Source organism: Diabrotica undecimpunctata, chromosome 8 (assembly GCF_040954645.1).
Source record: "Diabrotica undecimpunctata isolate CICGRU chromosome 8, icDiaUnde3, whole genome shotgun sequence".
In the NCBI taxonomy this organism is placed as follows: domain Eukaryota; kingdom Metazoa; phylum Arthropoda; class Insecta; order Coleoptera; family Chrysomelidae; genus Diabrotica; species Diabrotica undecimpunctata.
The window spans coordinates 129322224-129346141 of NC_092810.1; the positions used below are offsets into that span (position 1 = coordinate 129322224).

The 23918-nt window shown below is 31.9% G+C and overlaps 1 protein-coding gene and 1 pseudogene across 1 annotated transcript in view; one reads left to right on the forward strand and one right to left on the reverse strand.

The window, feature by feature from the left end:
- Window positions 1-19088, reverse strand: part of LOC140449111 (uncharacterized) — a 71689-nt gene extending 52601 nt beyond the window's left edge. Inside the window, exons 1-3 of the mRNA XM_072542254.1 lie at window positions 18840-19088; window positions 15526-15642; window positions 12525-12649 (exon numbers count right to left, since the gene is read on the reverse strand). Coding sequence (XP_072398355.1) covers window positions 12525-12649; window positions 15526-15642; window positions 18840-19088 — 491 coding nt within the window. The remainder of the gene's footprint in view (window positions 1-12524; window positions 12650-15525; window positions 15643-18839) is intronic.
- Window positions 19089-22914: 3826 nt separating this feature from the next.
- Window positions 22915-23474, forward strand: LOC140449112 (uncharacterized; annotated as a pseudogene).
- Window positions 23475-23918: the final 444 nt, after the last annotated feature.

The window sequence follows — 23918 nt, forward strand, 5'->3', positions numbered from 1 at the left end:
TCCAGATCCTCCTGGTTAGTTGGGACTGACCGGGAGGATTAAGGGAGGACATTACCTCAGGTATGTATATGCGAATATTTAATTCACATTATTATATTTGTACACAAACTATGCAAATATATAGTGAGGACATATACATTAGTTAGTATGATTTCAAAATTTTAGATATTTGTTATCCATGTCCACGCAATAATTGTTTATTAAAAAATTGTCCAAACCCTCCCGACCGACGCTCACCTATTATTTAAAAATTGATTTGTTTATTTCAACTAACCGCATAAATGCTAAGGTTATTTTTAAATATTTAAATTATTTAAAAAATGATTTGTTTATTTCAACCATAGGCATATTATAATACAAATAGACTGAGCACTACAATACATGCCCGTTCCCCCAGTGCGACAGAGAAAACTGACACAAAGCAGTCCTGCATCTCTTTTTATTGGACCGGGTTTATTGACCACGTGACGTAAATAACCAATGGGAAGGTGTCTGTCTATTTTGTAAGGTTGAGGCACATTTTGGTTTTTCCGGATTGACATCAATTTGGTTTTGCTAATAAAGGGTGTTTTTTTTAGAGGTTTAGAAATGAAAGTTGGCAACACTTTTTTAACTGGCGGCCATTTTGACAGCTGTCAACAGCTGTCTGTCCGACAGCTGTGATTTATGTTTAGTTTGGTTTGTCATTTCAGCATGAATATACTGACGCCTGAACACCGCTTCCAAATTGTGCAAATTTCTGTTGAAAATCATGGTTCTGTTCGAAATACGTATCGCGCACTGCGTAAATTTTATGGTCAACGTAATCATCCATTAGAGAAATTAATTCGATTAACCGTGGAACGTTTTCACACCAAGTTTACCCTAAATAATAATACGCATCCACAGAGATATCGTACAGTGCGTACAGAAGAAGTTGTTACTGATGTAGGGTGTAGCATAGAAGAAGACTCGAATCAGTCTATCCGCCATCGTGCACAGCAGTTGGATGTATCCATTCACTTTATAGAAGATTTTACGAAAAGATCTTGGTTTTTGTGCTTACAAAATTTAACTCGTGCAAGAATTAAAGCTACAGGATTACCCAGCAAGGTGTAAATTCTGTGAATAAGCCCAAAACGATATTGCCGTAGATCCTAATTCTCATAAGAGAATTTTGATTAGCGATGAAGCTCACTTTTGGTTAAATGGATGTGTTAACAAACAAAATTGCCATATTTGGAGTAAAGATAATCCTCAAGTGTATGTTTAGATACCATAACATCCAGAACAACTGACTGTTTTGTATGCTTTGTAGGCTGGTGGAATCATTGGTCCGTACTTCTTCAAAAACTGACCAGAACGTTGCAGTCAATGGTGACCGCTATAGAGCCATGATTACTAACTTTTTCATTCCTTAATTGAACAATCATGATGTTCAGAGGAGCTATGGTTTCAACAAGATGGCAAAACATGTCACACAGCTCGTGACACAACTGATTTATCGAAAGAACGTTTGGTAACCGCACAGTTTCACGTTTCGGACCTGTGAATTAGCCTCCAAGATCGTGCGATTTAACACCACCAGACTTTTTTCTGTGGGGATATGTAAAGTCGGTAGTCTACGCCGATAAGCATGAAACGATTGACTACTTAAAGAATCACATTCGTCGCGTTATTAAATTATATTTAAATTATAATGCCAAAAGATTATCTTTTGAATAAAGTTAATTTCATATCAATTAAAAAAACATCTTTGTTTGATTCCATTTCAAAGTTCTATACCTTAAAAAAACACTCATTATTTACCTTTATAGCAAATTGCTCACATACTGAATTGATCCTATCGATGAGTCGTTGTATATCCAAGTCGGAATCCGCAATCAGCACCGTATCATTGGCGTATCTGACGCTATTGATATTTACGTCATTAACCTTGACTCCGTTTTTGGAGTTATCCAGTGCTTTTTTCAGTAGAAACTTAGAACAAAGACTAAATTACAGGGGTGATAAAGCACATCCCTGTCTAACTTCTCTCTTAATTTCTCTGCGGACGTGGAACCTTCGATCCTTGGTGCCCTTCCCACCTAAACCGATTTCGTGAAAACATTCTAAGAGTAGGTCGTATCTTGCTCTATCATTTTTAAACAAGAACTAGTAAACTGAATATGATAGTTTTATTTTAGGATCCGTTTGAAATGATAAACTTATGAAATGATGAAGTTGTTACACAATTTTTAAAATTGCTACCGAAATCTATCAGAATGTTGTCACCTGACATAATGATTTAGTTTTGATTCCAAATCTAATGGTTGATCTATTTGCAAAAACTCCGAGAAAAATCTCCTTCGTTATAAAGTTTCACTTTATAGACGATGTTTTTCGATGTCGCCTAATTGTATGTACAATTTATAATTTATCCAGCTCTCGTTACAGTCCCTGAGTTTTTATGCATAAATTAGTTTAACAACTTCTCTTTGTAAAATTTTCACACAAAAGAGGATTTATGCCGTGCTTAACCCGAGAATTAAAGGATATGAATAATAATAAAATGTCGGATTCGCCATTGCAGAATAAATAACTAGAATGTGTTTTAAAATGGAAATGATCCGTCATAAAGTACCAGATTCATGGTTACATTATATTCTAGGAAATATATTTGTAATGTTTGAGTCAGTTTATGAAATCACCAGAAGATGATACTACTAAGTTCTATAGAATTCTGTACAGTTCCAATTGTCTTTTAGATCTTTATGGAGAGAAAATAATATTAAATTGTATCAAGAGATAATGACACGGAGGGAGAAAGAGATAAAAAAGAAAATCATAAAAAAGCCAATCAAAATCAAAGTCATCAGAAAACTTAAAAGACAAAAAATTTAAATAATAATGTGATACATACATTATGGTAGTTATAAATGGTAATTACAAAGATTATGTTTGTATTGAAATGTCAAACTTAGTGGAATTTTGGAATTTTTGGCGGTTATCTGGAGATATTGTAATTGTACTACCTAATTATTAATCTTCTCAAGATTTGATATATTTTGATTGAGGATTAGTAAATAAATACATTTTCATTAAATCAGTTGCTATCAACAAGTCCTCGTAGACACTTTGTCTCAGGACCAGCTACCTCATGTAGAGTCTTACATTGTCATGTTATTAATTCCACTGGTAACTTTAACATCTTAACTTATAAGATCGAATAATGTAACCTAAATTTAAACTAATAACATTTAACGGGTTTTACCCAAATATGTACTCGCTCAAAAGATGTACACCTAGACACACTGATGATGGAATATAGATTCCGAAAACGTTTTGTGATATAGCCCGATTGGGCGTTTTAATTATATACCTTTTATATTTAAATAATTTTTTTTTTACATTTTCATTAGTCCAGGTAATGTGAAATAAAAGGGAGCTCTAAGTGAAGTAAAAATGTTTCCAACAGGGAACGGACCAGGATGAAGGGATTTTCAGTACGCTATAATGCAGTTTCCAACTGTAATACAGAACAAGCCTACAAACCTAATACATCCGTATTACCAGGTATAGCGGGGGACAAGATCTATGCGAAATTTTAAAAATCGACTTATTGGTAATCCGATATTGATACCTATTGTAACACAGACCCCCAAAGAGACATTAACAGAGTTGTACTAATCTGTATCCAACATTCAAATAAAATTAGCGGAGAAAGTGTTGAATTTCGAATTATTAATTTGTGTATTTAAATGTTTTTACCAATTGATCGAAATACTGATTATTTTTAAAGTAAACTACCTCATAATATAGTATTTAGAAAAATTTACTTTCACCTTTTTTCAAAATTAAGACTGGCGAAACAAAATATTTTTTCAGTTACGAAAATAAAAATTTTCTTTTGGTGGATTTACAAGTTTTTTTATTAACCGTGCTAAGTTCGTCAATTAACACTTAATATTAATATATTATACAGTAAGGTCCTAAAGTAACAGATACATGTTATTTCTACGTAATTATAAAGTAGATGAAAACTACTGAACCAGGTCGATTTTTGCACACAAAAATATACATATGTAATATACAAATCATCAGTAAATATTTATCACCGTCCTAATATAATTGAATTAACAAAAACACCAATATATTTTTTTTCATACTTTATTTGCATTAATACCTAACTTAAAAGATTTAGATGTAGCAACTAACTTCATGCTGTGAATATGCGCGTACTTCATACTGTGAATTTTATAAAAATTCACTCTCATCAATTTTTCACAATCGCGCCTAAAGAAGTATAACTTCAAAAATAGTTTTTATTTACTTACATGCCACATGCGATACCACAAAAAGTTCCCATTGGCTTTTTTACTATTATAAATTAAATGGTATACTAGCCACTTCGGAAATTCACATTCATTTGGGATCTTCCATTTAGAGTTAGCACTTCTATCGAATGTTGGAAATCATCACGGCTCTGTTGACTGTCGCTTTAAAAAGTTCTGCACTACTGCATTCCAAGCATTCCCTTAAGTTTTTAAGCCAGGATATTCTTCATCTTCCCATATTTCGCTTTCCTCGGATTTCTTCATCACTCTCAGCCAAATTAATAATAATTTTCTTCAAGACTGGGACATTTTTCATGTAATCTTTTTCAATCTTCTTTACATGTTCTGTTGCATTTTGCCAGTTTTAAGCACTGATATTTTTTAACTCTGTTTTTATTAGTTCGACAACACTTTGGACATCTTTTCAACATTTCACAAAAATATTTAATGACGATGATTTGGAATGAGTTTTACTTCTTTTTGTGTATATCAATAATTGGTGTTCATTGACGAACCCACAAAACAAAATGTCTACTTATTTTCGTAACTGAAAAATATTTTATTTTGCCAGTCCTAAGTTTAGAAAAAAGATGAACGCAAGTATTTTTTTAATAGTACATTGCGAGATTGTTTACTGCTAAAAACCATTGTTCCGATCGATTTGTAAAAACATTTAAACAAACTAATAATTCAAAATTCAACACTGCTCCGGTAATTTTATTTGAATGTTGGATAAAGGTTAGTACAACTCTGTAATGTCTCTCTAGAAGTCTTTGTTACAATAGGTATCAATAGCGGATTATCAGCAGGTTGGTAGGTAAAATTTCGCATAGATCTTGTCCCTCACTATAAGTCAAATAAATACTCAAGTTCAACAGTAAACTAAATGATACCTTTTGATGATTCAACAACAATATCATGTACAGCTAACAGTTGCCCAACAAACCAACTTTTCTCATTCTACATCTAACTCTCAAGCTATTCTAAACTTAAAAAATAATCCAGAAACACAGAATGAATATAATTCGAAGTCAGATGAAGAACATGAAGACTCTCAAAATAATAAACACCCATGGCAATCAATAAGATCAAAAAGAAAAAAAGCTTAAACGTGAAGATTTAAAAGAAAAAAAGCTCCAATTACATTCATAAGTAGGTTTCAGTGACTTCCACAGGAAAACTTCATAACGAACACAATAAAAATTTTACCAAGAACACCTGAATTCTACAAAACGTTAATACATCATGTACGAGAGAAAAACATCATCCACCATACATACCAACCTAGGGAAGAGGGAGTATACACAGCAGTTATTCGAGACCTACATCACTACTTTCTGATAGATGAAATAAAAGCGGAAATTAAGAAAAGGGGTTATGAAGTAAGGAACATTACAAATGTCAGACAGATTGAGCCGTGAACCAGACATTAGTAAATTATTAATTTACTAATGTTTGTATTTTGAGAACGATTTCCGAAGTGGAAATTGAAACGCCAATAAACGTATTTTAACCTTTAATTGTGGCTTATTCCCATTTAAATAATAATTAATTTAAAATGCCACAAGAAAATAGCTTTAGAACAATGTCAAAAATGGAAAATAGAAAGATAAAACGAAGAAGAATAAAACAGAATATGGTATACTCTGTTTAACTGATTTTTTCCTTATTTAAGACTATAATAAAACAATTTAATTTTTATTAGTTAATTATTTAACTAATAAAAAATTTAATTATTTAATTAGTTAACAACTACCGTAATTTTCCAATCGATAAATAAATATTTTATGCGTTTTTATTTAGATTGTTCAAAGCGATTAATAATTAAATACCCATAATCAATGTGAGTGGCACTCTTGTGGATTAAATTGAATTTTATGATAATAAATAATTTTCAGTAAGATAGTTTCGAAACAAATTCAGATTTCTGCTTTAATCTGGAGCCTTCTAAAAATTGCAAGACATGACCAGACGATGATAAAGATGGTAAAGAAGACATGGGGAATCTAAAATTTGCATTCCACGACATGTCTATTCATCTAGGCAGAAATCCTAACGAATTTGTTTCTCGTACTCATACAGAGTAGATCCGAATAAAATGAAAAAGACAGAAAAGATTTTATTTCACGTTCAAAGCGTCTATGTATCTATTGATACGTATTTCGACTTAAAAAGTCTCATCAGAATAGTTATTCATAGCCGTTCTTATCATAAAATCTTTTCTGTCTTTTTCAAAATAATTTTCATATTGAAAGCGAAAATAGTTCTGTAGCAAAAATTAGTTTGTATAATATATATATATATATATATATATATATATATATATATATATATATATATATATATATATATATATATATATATATATATATATATATATATATGTATATATATATATATGTATATATATATATATATATATATATATATATATATATATATATATATATTTATTCTTATGCATATCCTTTAATTCTCGGGTTAAGTAAGGCATAATTTTTATGTGAAAATTTAACAAAGAGAAGTTGTACTTTGCATAAGGGTGCTCGCTTGTCACATAATTATTAAAATTGGCTGACAGTTGTGTTAGATCTAACCTAACCTAACCTAACGTATCGCGCATCAGAGTGTTATAGGGGTAAAGGGGATGGTCTGGAGGCTGTTTGTTGTTCTGATTCCTGTTTTAACACGAATTAATACACCTCGTTCCAATAAATTATAACACCCAAACGCCATTTCAAGGGGTATACAAGTCTCACAGGCTCAGGGTTCAATTAAATTGTTTACTTGCATAATAATTATTAAACCATTCTTTCATTTTTATTCAGAAGTTTGACACATCAGTGGTAGATATTTGTAACAAGGAATATAATCCAAGATGTAGAGACAAAAATAAATGAATTTGAGAATTAATTATTAAATTTTTGAAACACAGCGTTATAAAGGACAATGCCAGGAGAACCAGCATAAGCCGAGCCGATTTGGCTAATCGAAAAAACAGTCAACGTTACTCATGTTTTCGACTATAGAGGTTTTTTAAAATAAAAATTATATCCTTATAAAATATAGGCCTTTAAATATTAAATGGTGCCAATTTTAATTATTAATTGGTATAAACCCAGCAGCTGTGAATAAAAAAATTAAGCTAACTCCACTTTTATTGGTTGTAGAAAACTTTTTTGTTTTTTTTAATCTTTGTCTTAACTTCAGATATAAGAATCAATGGGTATGTCCACACTGGTGCGCTTCTACTTTCAACATGCGTTTCAACATTCCTTAAAGCATCCCTCAACACGTGTGCACTTAGACACATGCCTTTTCCCTGTCCACATAATGTGCCTTTTAGTCTATTCACGATGGATGGAAGTGACGCTATTTTGCTAGGAGGACTTATTATTGCATAATTAATGTTCAAGAAAGTTAAAAAAACGTAGATGATTGAACTGAACAACTTGGATGAAGAGTTATTTGGACACTCGTAATTTTTGTATTCTAAAGGATTTAGAAGGCAACGACAATGTGTTGTTTTGGCTGCTTTGGCGTCACAGAATCAACTATGAACATCATCTGGCTATATGCAAACCACCTAGGGTCGTATTTACATTCACTTCCTACACCACCTTTCTTCTCCATAACCTTTTGGTGCTCCTTTGGAAAATTAGATCTCAAACTTTTGATTTTATTTCTAACCGCTTTTTCAGTAATTGCGTACTTTTAGCTAAATCTCGGTATGCATCGTTTCTTTTATTTTTGTTCGTATAACAAAAAGTTATATTTGACCGGGTAGTTATATCCCATAAGCACTCATAAGATCGGTAGTCTTTGATGAATTCAAAGTTTGTTCGTTATTAATCTTACCACGACACACGAAATCCAACTGCGGTGGAACTACGTGCGCTGTGCTGTGCGCTATGAAAAACCGGGTCCAGAACTGTAAACAGGCATGGCTTAGCGGATGCGCAAGGTATGCACAGCGGTATGCGAAGAGACATGCGTCGATAGTGGAAACCCTCAATTCAGAAGAGTGATTTCATAGTTTAAACGCCGAATATCCTCAAATTTAAATGTACACAGCGGCCCTCGAAAACTGCCTGTTTTCTCGATTGCAATTTGCGTTTCCTCATAAGAAATTACAGAATATATAAAGTAGTATATTTATTTGTGCTTCTCTATAGTAGACTTGACCAGAAGTTGTCGTACAGTGTAGCCAAATCTTGTTCACAAGTAGTAATTATGGTCATACAAAACCTGTATGCTTCCACGTAGCGATTATTACCGTCATAAAAATACCAAAAAACATGTTTTTTTCAATAGTAAAAATTAAGCACAAAATTGTAATAAAATAAATTTTATTTATATGTTCCGTTTCGTTACGTAGTTAAATTTATAAAATAAAATTCGATATTTTAAAACATTATTTTTCAATCGTTTGGCAATGTTGGAATTAGCGAGGGAACTCGGTTTTACAATTCGGATCCAGACATGCAGTAAAACTAGTTTTTATTATTTTTTGCCGAAGAAATGAACGAAGAAAACATTGGTGTTTCTATGGGTAAATAGTGCATGTGTTTTTGTGAGTATATTTTATGTGATAAGTTTGTAAACTTATTGTTGTCAATACTGTTTTATCAATACTGTATTGTAGTATTGATAAAACGTGTTATTGATAATAAGAGTGTTATAGTTTGTCGTTTTATAGTAAATATTTAGTTATATTCTTTGAAATTATTGTATATATAGTATATATATCCAGATTATTGAAATACAATGGATGCGAAATACAATGCCGCGTAACTTCCGCGGCAACCGGGTGGCATCAGTAAGCTTTCTGCAAAATTACCTGTTTTTTATAGCTTTTTGTTTGTGGCATTCTGTATTTTTAGGAGACAGTAGGGAATAAGCCACAAAATATTTATTCATAGGTTTAATTTACTGACGTTTCGATCTCTATATAAAGAGATCGTTTTCAAATATACAAATGATAGCAATATTTATTTTTTTTGTGGCTTTTTGCTTGTGGCATTCCGTATTTTTAGGGAGAATGTTGGAAATAAGCCACAATACATCTATTTACATGATTATTTTACTGACGTTTCGATCTCTATTACAGAGACCGTTTTTAAAGTTAAGAAAAAAAAAGAAAATAATATAAGAATATATAAATATATAATAATAAACAAATAAAATAAATATAACTATAATTTATATCTTTGAAAACGGTCTTTGGATATAGAGATTGGAAACTTCAGTAAAAACCAGATAAATATATTGTGGCCTATTTTCAACAATAATATTTAAACAATATAATATAATCAACGTTGAAATAAAAGTGAGTGAACGCCACTGGATTTTCATATGTCTTTCCCCACTTCTACGCCTTCAAACGATGACTCACTCTCCCAAATAGTGAAATTAGAGTTTAAGCACACGCGAAACAGGACGCAGTGTGGACATAGCTACTAAGTTAAAAGTGTGTGGACTGTATAGGGAGCGTTGTAGCTTAACTGATTGATCATCGATTTTGAATAACATATTGGGTTAAATTTAATGTCACACAACTTAAATTAAACCTTTTTTATGTACTTTAGTTTAATATTCTGCTCTTTTTACCCTAAGACATTGATTTGATACAACAAAAATAATTAAAAAATACCATCTTTTGCATCTTAAAAGTACTATAAAAAAATTATGACCAATAATTCGGGGCTTAGTTCAGGCATGGCCTGGACCATATTGGCATTGTTTTATTTATTAAAGCTGGAAAATGTTATTTAAGTTTATATATTTATTAATTGATCGGAAAATTTCAGTTAATAGTTGGAAATGATGTAGTAATTTTCAATTTATAAAATTACATTGCATTTTACAAATCAATAAATAAATAATTTACATATTGTATTAGTCTTTTCTATCACTGATTAATAAATTAAATGTGTATAATCGATGAAAGTATTCATTACCATGTTTTAATTTAAAACAATTTTATAGTTATGAATAAAAGGAAAATATTTAAAAATCCTTGGCAAGTAAAAATCAATTTCGAGTATCCTATTGTGAAGCAGCAGCATTAGTTTTGTAACAGGACGAAATCTTTTTTTTTTTAATCGAAAGTCATAGGTATTAATGTTTCGCACAGTGCATGAAAAGGTTTTGTCTTTCTTAACTTTTTGGGTTGTATCTTTTGTTATTGGGTTACAAATAAGTCGATGAAGAAGTATGATGTAAGAAAACTGAAAGATCCCAATCTTCGACTGAAGGTGAATGAAAACCTCAATACAAAGGTGCTAAAATGCAGCAATGCAGGAACTATAGAGGAAAGTCTGACCATTAACGGTAGCCGTCAGAAAAATGAAGGATGGAAAGGCACCGGGACTTGATGAAATTCCTACAAAACTGCTGAAGCTATTAGATGCAGAACAAATAAAAATAATAACTGAAATAATGAAATATACAAGGCAGGAAAAATACCAGTAGAGTGGCTCAAATCAGAGTTCGTACCATTGCCCAAAAAACCAGGAGCAAATGTTTGTGAAGACTATAGGACCACAAGCCTAATGAGACATCTGCTGAAGCTATTTTTAAAAGTCATCCACAAAAGAATTTACCGGAAATGCAAGGAACAAATTGCGCCCAATCAGTTTGGATTTGTGAACGCCGTTGGTACGAGGGAAGCTTTATTTAGCGTGCAGGTATTGTTTCAGAAATGTAGAAATGTTAGCTATAATGTTTTTGCATGCCTAATTAACTACAAGAAGACTTTCGATAGAGTCAGGCATGAACAAATGATGGACGTGTTGAAGAGGACATGGATTGACGGAAGAGACTTAAAAATAATAGCTAACCTGTATTGGAATCAATTAGCGGTACTCCGAATAGATGGAGAATATACAGATCACGTCAAAATCTTAAGGGGAGTGAAACAGGGGTGCATAATTTCACCAGAGATATTTAATCTGTACTCGAAGTACATTTTTGAAGGGGCTCTAAAAGATATTGATGAAGGCATCTTATTAAATGGAGTCAAGCCCAATAACCTGCGGTATGCAGATGATACAATAGTGTTTTCCAATACCATAAAAGGGCTGCAAAACTTAATAAACAAAATAATAGAAACAAGTAGAACATATGGACTGGATATAAACACCAGCAAAACCAAGCTGTAGGTGAACCAAATGAGAATTAAACGTGTCACAGTAGAACTACTTGGGAACTACAATCAATGAGTTGTGGGACAATACCCAAGAGATTAAATGTCGAATCTGAAAGGCAAAAAGTGCATTCTTGACTGTGAGCTCTGTGTTCAAAAGCTATGACCTCACCTTAGAAACAAAAATAAGGCTCCTTAAATGTTACGTGTACTCAGTGCTTCCGTACGGAATAGAAACGTGGACATTGAAGGCGGAAACTCTATCAAAACTTCAGGCTTTTGAGCTATGGTTATACAGAAGGATCCTAAACACACCATGGACAGACAAAGACACCAATGAAGAAGTACTGCGGAGGATGAACACAACCGCGGATTTGGTCAAAATCGTGAAGGGCCGTAAGCTGCAGTACTTGGGACATATAATGAGACATCAAGGAAGATACGAGCTACTCCAATGCATTTTGCAAGGTAAAATTGAAGGAAAAAGGGCCCCAGGACGAAGTAGAATATCCTCTCTTGCTAACCTGAGAGCATGGTATAGAAAGACCTCAACACAGCTATTTCGTATAGCAACCAACAAAGTTATCATAGCCAGAATGATCGCCAACGTTCCGAACGGACAGGCACCGTAGGAAGAAGAAGCATCTTTTGTATCTGTTCATTTCTTTTAATCGAAGTCTCATACGAGCTTAGAATTAGAAAGAGAGAAGAAGAAGACGATTTAACAGATGGAGAAAACAATTGGACAGTGGTCGTTTTGACAGACGAAAAAACAAGACAATTTGTCAGACAGAGAAGACGATTGGACAGTTGATATATGACAATTAGCAGATGGTTGTAATCCTGCAGATCCAATGCTTACTGACATTGACGCCTGACCTGTCTAACATGTCTGGCACATACAACCATAACTGTACTTGGCTAGATTACGCGGTACCTCGCCAATATATTCTATTTTTAAAATAATAGGTATCTGCTCCACATACAAGTTCTATGCAAATAATACATTCAAACTAGCCATTCTATTGGGTCGATATTTTTTTTGTTTGTATAATGAAATATTATGGAAAATTAATTCTTACCAATGGATGAGCACATTTCCATCGCGGAGTCGGGCGGCGTGTATAAAATCGTTACATAGTGAAAAATATTGAGTTAAATTTTGATCCGGAGAATCCGACGCCATTACACACAAATAGTGTTTATCCTGAAACAAAAGGAATAAAGTTTATGATTAGTTGATATATATATATATATATATATATATATATATATATATATATATATATATATATATATATATATATATATATATATATATATATATGTTCGGAAAGATTTCCGCAGTTAGTACAATTAAACCTAGAGCTAAGATTAATACTATTATAAAAATTAATATTAAACTCATCAGTCTTCCGGGTTGAACCGCGTCGATATCCATTGTCCCGAGCTTTCGACATCCTCTCTGCTGTCTTCTTCAGGGCTTCCAAGGTCTCAGTCTCCCGGAGACTACTGGACTACTGGAGTAGTGCAGTGACTAGTGACTGTAGTAGTGTCTGGGGGCTCGGGAGACTGAGACTTCGGAAGCCCTGGAGAAGACATCAGATAGGATGTCGAAAGCTCGGCCCAATGGATATCGACGCGGTTCAACTCGGAAGACTGGTGAGTTTAATATTAATTTTTATAATAGTATTAATCTTAGCTCTAGGTTTACATATATATATATATATATATATATATATATATATATATATATATATATATATATATATATATATATATATACAGTGTGTCATATATACAAAGAATTGAAATACTCATGATGATTGGGTATGGAGACAAATCGCGAACTTAGATGGAAGTGTGTAATTTATTTAATGATAAATATCCAGAAATACCCATCACCCAGATAGTAAGATTGAAAAGAAATTTCGAGAAACTGGTACGGTCCCTCTGTAAATTATGTTACAACATTAGATGTTCTAACATCTAATCAAGAGGAATAAACACAATATTTACCCCCAAACAAAAACTTTCATCTCTTGTCCGATCAATCCAAGACAACATTCCAAATAAACACCACGGAGTTTATGAAATTCCTTGTGCAGACTGCCCCCGATCCTATATAGGCCAAACAAATCGTAGAATCTAAAATAGTATTTATGAACATTCCATTTCTGTTCGTAATTCCGACTCAATTTCAGCTCTAGGTCAACACCATCTTCATACAGGTCACAAAATTAATTTTAAGAATTCCAGAACCATAGCCCCAATCCTCTTCTATAAACCAAGAATTTTCCGAGAAGCCATAGAAATTGAAAAAAAGCCTAATTGTCTCAATAAAAGATATGAAGGCATATGGTTCCCTTCGACTTAAAGACCTCTCATAAAAAAATATTGACGCTCAAGATCCTACTGACAGAAATGTTTCCGCCAATCTCCACGCCAATAACAACGCTAACCCCCACGCCAACCTCCACCCAAACCACGTCACAATCGACGGTATGAATGAACCGTTCTCTATTCCCAGTACCAGTAATGCATAGGTTAGTTATGAGTCTAGTAGTATATGGGGGCTCGGGAGACTGAGACCGCGGAAGCCCTGAAGAAGACTTCGAAGAAGATGTCAAAAGCTCGGCACAATGATACTCCACGCGGTTCAACCCGGAAGACTGTTGAGTTTAATTTCTGTTTTATTTCTTGATTTAGGTACTATGCCACTACCTTCACTCTATATATATGAGACGCTGATTGAAATTTATGACAACAAAGGTAAGTTTAACAAAAACTTTAACTTCCATGATCACAATACAAGATCTAGAGAAGCTATTAGAGCACAACGTTTTAGGTTGATAAAGAGCATAAAAAATTCGACTGATGTTAGTTTGTATAACTTTTTCCAGATGAAGTAAAAAGTCATCACTTCACTTTTTGAAACATTGTTTCTATTCAAAAACGGAGTACTTAAGTACAGCTTTTACACAATTGTACTAGTTTGGCCAGGGTATTTGCCTATTATGATGATATTTTATGTTTTTATATTTTCATTTAGTGTGTTTGTTGTTTAAAATTCGCAAAAATTTTATATGTATGTATGTAAATTGTCACTATTCCTTTGACTTATCAAAAATAAAACTATTTTTGTACATTGACTAAATAAATTCTATTCTATTCTAATATTAGTTCCTGTAATAGTATTAATCTTAGCTCTAGGTTTAATTGTACTAACCGCGGAAACCTTTTAGAACATGCAATTTGACAAATTTGTAGGTGTGAGCCGATGCATTTTCATGATGGAAGAGTACTTTTTCTTCGCCAAATGGGGCCGTTTTTGTAGATGCAGATCACACCTTGTAAATCCCAGCACAATTTGACAGACGCCTATAGTTAGCTTATGCGTAGACGCCTTGTTTGAGTAAATGAAGTTAAAAAATAAAAGTAAGAGTCATCATCAATCTATGTCACTATTTATACTTCTTGTTATCTTTGTCCTTGTTTTTTCATCATCCATTAACTCAGGAATCTTCTTGGTTATCCAGGGTTTCTTTGCTGTTTGTTGCTTTTATTTTGAGGGTTTCTTCAGATGTTAGCAATATCATTCTATCAATATCATAATTCCTGTATCTTTTTTTTCTATGTCTTTATAATTTTAATGTAGTTTTTGCTGTACTGTCTTTTTTATATCGTTTTCTTTTACTAATGTCATATACATAATATTACTTTCCCTATTTTCTTTTCTGAACATTTTTCAGTGAACACTCAAACTTGACTAATAGTAAATTGTGATCTGAGGGAACATTGGTGCAAGGATAAGTTTGTACGGCCTTTATACTGTTTTTAAATTTTTGGTTTATCATGACATAGTCTATTTGGTTTCTAATGTAGTGTTCAGAATTGTATTGGATTGATTTTCATGTATATAATGTGCGGGCTAGTAATTTGAACTATGTGTTCATAATGACTACATTTTGATTTTGACAGAACTATATAAGTCTATTACTTCTATCATTCCGCATTTAGAGTCCATATTCACCAAAAATATCAAAGATATTTACAAAAATAAAATATTTTAAAAATACTTACCGAATGTATTCTTCGTGCAGTGTCGTGGATAGCTAAGATGTGAGTTATATTGTATTTAGAAAGTTGCGTAGAATCCTTAGAATCTCTATAATTTCCAACGTAGAGCCCTGGAATGACCTGTAACCAATAAACGAATTATTATTTACAATAAACAAGAGAAATAAATGAGTTGATATTTTTTATCTGTTTATGGCTTTTTATTTTATTCACAAAAAGATCAGTATTTGGTTGTTTAGAACTACCTGCCCACACCGTAACACAGTCACTTTCAAAAGACCTTTTACCGGTTTATTAATCATGCAGCCAAAATAACATCGTGTCATTTCGAGTGAAAAACTTGACATATTGCTGTAATATACATCTAACCGAGTAAAGTGGAGACACTTGTTCCAATACCTTGGTAGCAACTTTGGTCTTGCGGCAAACGTTATCAAAAATAAACCACTTTCCACAAGTCTCTACCTAAAACGCCCTCTACACTCTTGATCGAAGTTCTTCGGATGAAGTGTCGAAGTAAAATCGACACTCTCGTACTCGCTGAACTTCGATCAACTTCGCGAGTAGTATAGTGACCGCTTAACATTTCTTTCCACGCTCTATTAGGATACCATGTTGCAATTTTACCACTAGCGATGATTATCAAGAGCAGTTGTCCGCTGCTTGTCTCTCAAATCCACTACTTTCTATACACTGTCGCTCTAAAATCTCCTCACTCAATATAATTTCTGAACCATTATATTGCAATTAATAAACTTTTAAGTAACAATTAAACACTGAAAACTTTTGTTTTACTGAAAACAATTCCAGAAATTTTATTATAATTTATTAATTATCACTACAGCTATTTCGGACGAGTCCATTTCTCACGTGCTGTGTTTTTACTATGCGTCTACACTTTATAGTCTTCAGCTGAATAAGTAGAGAAGGTGAGAGCTATTTATCTTAAGTTGGTTATTCAGAATTATATTTTTATTTTTTAACAGCATTTATTTTAAATATACAGAATTTGAAACCGGTCATTAAAAAGAATGATTTGATCTACAAGGTGTAGTGCGTACGCATAATCTGTTTTTCTATTATTAAAAGCCTTTTTGTGTTTTGTTATACTTTTGTTATAGGTTCTACCAGTTTGACCGAAGTAAGTTTTTGGGCAAGCATCACATATAATTTGGTATAGGCGCACCGTTTAAGTGCTTTTTATTTAGATTCTTGTTCTAATATATTTGCTTAAGTTGTTGTTTGTTCTGATAGCTGGTGTTATTCCTTTCCCTTTATGTATTAACGGCCAATTCCATCCCTAACTTTAAGTAAATGAACCAAGATATTCGTTTATTGTTTTAAGGACGTTTCAGGGCGTAGTCATTAAATATCGTGGGCAGTCCGTATTTTGTAAGATAACTTTAAAGGGGGTCGTGCGGCAATTCCCCTCCCGTTTTCACTCCAGTTTTAGCAGGATTTCAAAAATACCTAAAAATTATGAGCCAAAAAATCTTCAAAACGTTTTTTAGAATTATTATCGTCAGTTCAAAAAACTCTGAAACATACTTTTTAAAAGATAAAATTGAAATAAATAAATATTAAGAGTTTGTAATATTTCAATGACGTAATCAATAATTCTATATAAAATCGTATAGCAAGTAATACATTGGAAATCTCATTTTGAATACGCTTCAAACTATGGATATTGGTTTCCGAATAGTTTCCAAATAAATTTAAGACTACTTTCACAATCCCATCTCTATTTCTCCTTTTGCTGTTTCTATTTTTTAAATTGAATAGTTGATCCTTCACGCTTTAAAATTTTCGCCAATATGCTCTTAAACTTTTATTGTTTTCCATTGTTTTTGAAAACTTTTTCTATCAGTCGCGCGGTGATCCTTGAAAGAGATCTACATTACGGGATCTGTGAAGGACAAGATCCCATCTAAAAGACAATGCTTATTTAAATTGGTATACTCGTTTGTTTATAGTTTTTAAATAAGCAAAAATCGTATTAAAACGGAAAAATCTGTTATAATTTTTATACGAGGTATATTATATAGGTTTTTTCTCTTTACATGACACTAGATTCCGCTTTATATGTTTCATTAAATATTTAACGGCCGTCATGTAGAAATAATTTACAACTTTCTACTGATCTGCACTTCCCAAAAGACAAACAACACATTTAAAAAAATTGAAAAAAATTGAGAAGGTATATGTAATTACTAGAAATATTTTAAGAAATTTTAAACAAACTTCATGTTTTCGTTTTCGAAAAAACTCAAAAAAAATTATTTTTTTCCAAGTATAAAGCGGAAAAACCAAAAATACAATTTTGTTAATTTTCTTACAGCGTAAATATATAATCCTAACAAATACTTATGAATTTTTTGAAAAATTTTGAATGTACAGTTTTACCACAATAGGAAAAAATAATGTGTTCCGGCTTATAATAAAGCTACCAAGAAAAAACCGGACAAAATTTAAATAACAACATACTTATATAAAACTGTAAAAGTGGAAAATATTTGTACTAAATCGTTTAATATTTTTTCCTAAACATGTGAAAAATCTCGTTAAATAAGAATTATATCTTGAATTGTCGACATCAAATTGTGTTGTAGAGAGGTGGCTCCATCTGAAACATCGCTAATATTTATCATCGATAGATAGCATTACTTTCGGCTTCGAAACGCTTGAATGAAACGTCATACTAACAGGGTTGCCTTATCAATTACTTTCTACAACACGTTGGCAGTTACAACAAAATTTAATAAGAATGTTATCGGTTTGAATTTTAAACTGGCCATACTGAAACTTACAGAATGGTAGATACTGTAACTTTTATCAACAAGTAATCTATCCGTTATGTTCGTTATTATAAAACAATAATTCTCACTTTTATGTGAGCATTGAAAATTGTCATATTCCGTTTTTTTTTTAATTTTAAATTGTTTATAACAAGGAAACCATCAACTTTGGAGATTTTTTGTTTAGAATTATCCAAAAAACCTAAAAAGTAGATTTCAAAAACTTATGTAAACAAATTGGATCCACTTTTATGCTGATGTGTCTTAGGTAATGTATTCTTTAGAATTAGATTTTTTTTATTTAGAATTGCCGCATCAACCACTAAATGTTATTAGCGGGTTTTACAGATTTTACAGTAACAAAATATACTAATTACAAATTAAATTACAAATAATAAATTATAAATTACCAAATAATATATATAAATATTAAATTTTATGTAATAAACGTATGTCCTTAAGGAATTTGATTGTATTTGATAAATTACAGTTTAAAATATCTTTATTTTAAAGTTTATTTGCTTCTTCTGGTATGTTGTTGATGGCTCTTTCGTAGGAATGGAGAGGGCATTCAATCAATATATGCTGGGCAGTTATTGGACATTCACAATAGGAACATTCAGGTGGTAGCTCTTTTGGTATGAGATGCTGGTGAGTTAACGCTGTATGCCCAATTCTTAATCGGTTTATAATCACCTGTTGCCTTCTATTTTCTGGAAATTGCAGTTTAGTGCCAGCGTTTTTAAGTTTAGCCGTAGTAGAATTCCACATTTGTTACCAATTTTTTACACAATGCTGTTTAATATTGAGCTGGATATCACTGAATGGAATTGTTTGGAATGTCATTATTTCAGTTTGCCGTTTAGTAACAGCTTTCTTTGCAAATTTATTCACTTTTTCATTTCCTGCGATACTTGGGTGTGATAGTACCCAAAGAAATTTAACTTTTTCTAACTCAGTATTTTAACTCAGTATTTCCTAGTATAAAGGCCGCTGCATGTCCATTTTCAGTTTTTGATGCATCAGTAAAAATGTTTTTATAGCCAGTGTATTCTGATATCCGTTCTTGATATAGCTTAATCGTTAATCGTTTTAGGATTTGTGGTACTCTTTGGACAGACCGTGAGGGATACTCAAGGAGATATAGTTCGTTGTGTAGGATAAGAATGTGTCAGCTGCCCCAGGTCAAAACCATATCTCGTTAAACGTTCTTTAAGGGGTGCATATTTTAATTTTAACAGTTGAATAGCATATTGCATCGTAATCCAGATTACTTCTGATTAATAATAGGTATATATGCTGCAATTTTATATTGTTTGCTCCCCAAGATCGGTTTGATAGCATTTTAAGGAGATTTATTTTAGTTTGACAGGAAACGACTAGCTTTTTAATATGTTCTGCCCATGTTAACTGACTGTCCAGTCTCAGGCCAAAAAGTCAATGCTCTCTACTTGTTTTAGATATTATGATACCATTTAGAGTAAATGTTGTTTTGCAATCAGTGTGTCTTTTACTGAATATGATTAAACGAGATTTATCAGTTAAGAACGTAAAACCAATTTCTCGGGACCAGTCTTCAAGTTTATGCAGAAATGATTACAGAATTTTTAAGGCTAGTGTAATATTACAGCTACTAGTATATACAACTAAGTCATCTGCATAGAGACTTGCTTTCAAAGGTAGCTTTATCTGTGTGATATTATTAATTACTATTAAGAATAGACTGGGGTTTAAAGTTGAACCCTGTAGAATTCCGTTTTGAAGACATTCTGTTTTTGAAGTGATTCCATTCACGCGTACTTGGAATACTGTATTATTCATGAAATGTTTTACAAAGGCAAGAAAATTTCCCTGCATATCCCATGGTTTGTAAAATACTGTATCTCCAATGTTTTATTTATAAAAAAAATATGGCAATTACTTTCTGGTTATTGATTTTTTAAGAGTTTACAATAATTACTGTCACTGAGGCGTTCAGTTATTGCTTATTTCCTTACGGTTTGCTCATTTGTATTTTATGATGTATTATATTTGAGGTTTGTCGGGGGTCATATTAAACTCGAGTGAAAATTCAAATAAGAGGATATTAATTACTTAAGTACTATACGAATATATAACGTCCTGTCCTGTAAATTAAGATTATAAATAGGCTTATGTAATAAAATTAAAAATTGTAAATATGTGATAAAAAATTTAAAAAATATATCTACGAACATACAACTCCCTGTAAATTTAGATTATAAATAAACTTAGGTAACAAAACCAAATGATTTCGACTGAAAAAGTCATTGAGAAAAAAGGTCAATTTTTTAACAATGTTTCAAATTTCCGCCATTTTGTTTTTTTTTCAAGAATTTTTAATTTTTTTGATAAATTTCACTTCTTGAATTTTATGTTTCATATTTTTTTATTTTCATAACTGTCCACCATGGAATCGTCATTTCTGGACGAACAATTTTTATCTTTAAAATAAGTAAACAATGAAAAAAAAAGACAAACATTTTTTTGTAACTTTTCAAAGTTCTACTAAATAAATAAGATACGAAAGAATTGTTGAAAATGTATCATTTTTTAGCATTCTAGACGGTAATAGTACGTTAAAGGGCACTAGATGACTATTTTTTATAAAATATCTATATACAAAATATAACAATGCCTGTTATGTAAAAATAATTTGCAACTTTCTACTCTTTTTAAAGTACAAAATAATGTAAAAATTATATAAAAAAGGAATATTCAAATCTCGTCTACCTGTTCTAAATCTACATTTAGCTATTTTTAGATCATCAAATACAGCTTGTTGGTTTTCTTCTCTACAATTCAAAGTACATTACGAATTGATTGACTGAAGGGTTTTGAGTTAATCACCGATATATAAAGGGATAACATATGTTGATCATCTCGTCTAAACCAGCAAGCTGGATTATGTTTGCTAGACTTTTCTTTTTAAATGATGTGTGTATATATTTAAAAATAGTATTTCTGGATAATTTCCCGCATTTTTAATATAGACTCTTTTTAAAAACGATTTAAAGTGGACGACTACACTTTTTAATTTTTTATTAATCAGAAAACCTGTGCCTAATATTATATTTTCTCCCTCATTATGGAAAAGCATTAGCGGTCAAATTTTAGAGAATTTTGTTCCAGCTGTTTTGTTTCTTGTTAAGCCAAATTTAATTATCTTCGTTGATTTTACCGAACAATTTTATGACAATATAAAACTTCAATACATAAAGGATTCATTGGAGTTGACTTCATAGCTCCATATTTGTAGATCCGTAAAGCATCTATTATTTGTAAAATATGCTTACTTGCTGGATCTCAGTGTATGCATCAATAGGCAATAATAGAACTAACGAGTGAGCGATGGAATAAAAGAGAACCTCCCACATCAGCGTTCATTCAGTTTTTAGAAGTCGCTTTCAAAAAGTTCATAGCCTTGTTATATTTCCCAGAATATCATTTTTAAGCCAATTTTTGGTTAAGAATCCTATCTACATATTTTATTGATTCATTATTAAATAAAAATCTAAGAAAAATAAAATATAACATGTCCTTGAAACTTCTAAATTATGTTAACAAAAATGTAGCTCTAATTAATATAAATCAAACGTCAAGCAAAATTACTGCGTGAATGTAAAATAGATTTGCAAATACTATAACAATTTTCATAACAAATTACAGACCACATTTTAAGCATACAAAAGAAAAGTTCGTTTCGCCATTTCATGAACTTTCCTAAGTTTATTAGCCTTTTCTTTAAGTCCTTGAAGTGGTCATTATACCTTAGGCCCTATACCTATACGCAGAAATAAACCTTTTGTTGATTACAATCTTTATAGTCTGAAAGAATTGTTAAAATTTTAGGGTATTATTACTTGAAATAATTCAGTCGGGATTATTACTGTTTCGTGCAAATTTTGGTTATAAATAAAGGACAATAGATAAAAAAGCATGCCTGTCATTTTAAAGAAATTTACATAAACAAAGTACGTGTATTAACTTTGAAATTGAAGAAAGAAATCAAAAGAATTGGAATATTTTCATTCATAGAATGAAAATATTTTAATAGGATAATAGAATAATTATTGTGAAGCGAAGCTTCTATACCGGCGTTATATTTTCTCTACAGTAAAATGCTGAGTCGAGCGTCACGGAACTAGCGCCACAGGATGGCGTCGTCATGGGTAGCGTCATAAAATAGTGGTTTTTTTATAAGGGTAGCGTCATAAATTAGCAGGTATAAATTAAAAACTGCATAAAAAATATCTAATTAAACATAGACAATAAATGAGAAGTAAAAAAATTAAAAGAATATCTGTCCTCTGAAAAGAGGATCTGCTTGAACCATTAACAGGATGTACAGGCATTACTTGTACTTTTGGAGCTGAAAGTGTGTGAGTCATTTGGGTCAATTGGGGCTTCCAATAATCAGCGGTACCGAAGTTTCCTTCATTATCTCCTCTAATAGCAGGATGGTTAGCTTTATCTTGTACTCCATATCTTATAACTATCCTCCAAGAAGCAAGTTTCTCTTCTTCACTGCAAAATTCAGCTGGAATTTTCTCTAAATTACTATTCTATAGTTTTGAAAATGGATCAATTAATTAATTATTTCATAGATCAGGAAAGACTTCAATCTGGGAGCAGTACAGATGAAAATGAATCTGGATCCAAGCAGGAACATGAGAAGCTTATTTCACAAAATCAACTTGCAATGGCTAACCATGTGATGGGTACTCCTGTAAGGAAACGAAGAAGGAATTTGCCTAAACATTCAGTTAAAATTTTGAGAAGATGTTTGTATGACCATCACTATAATGCTTATCTAACTGATGGTGAAAAATTAACTCTTTCACAAAAAGCCACTGTTTTGCAGGTTTGCAGCTGGTTTATTGATGCAAGGAGAAGTATATTGCCAGAGATGATTAGAAGAGGTCATGATCCAAATCACTATACAAAATATCTAGAAGAGGTAAGAAATTGAGTAGTGTAAATGGAATCGGTGAGCAGCCAGCAGAAAATTGGCATGGTGATAATATACAAACTATCACAAGAGGAAAGCGCATAAGCCTTGATCATAAGTATGAAGACAGTATGACATTGATAGATCGTTCTGATGGATGCTGGGACTGCAGTAGCTTAGAAAACTGATACTAATGATTTAGATGACACATAGGACTTGAATAATACTAGACACACTCCATGGGCTTCGATCGAAGAGGCAAAAACAGCATTTAATACTTTAAGAAATTTTATAGAGCAAACCAGTAACTCTTAGGGACAAGAAATCTCTGCTCTTTATACCTTAGATAATGCAATAGATATAGAACAACCGAATTATTATTTTTTTGTATTTTAGCCTTGGTTTAGAGCCTTAGCTACGTAATTACATACAAATATTAATATTCAATTATTCAAGATTGTACAGGGAGGATACTTTTGCTCAGGGGTTCATCAGAGCGACTGTAACACACAAGACATAAACCACGGTTAGATAGGAGGGCAACAAATAGGTACACATACAAAGGAAATATCCATTCAAACGATTACATTTTTTATTTACACCATTGATTTAATTTAATTTTTTTCAGAAAT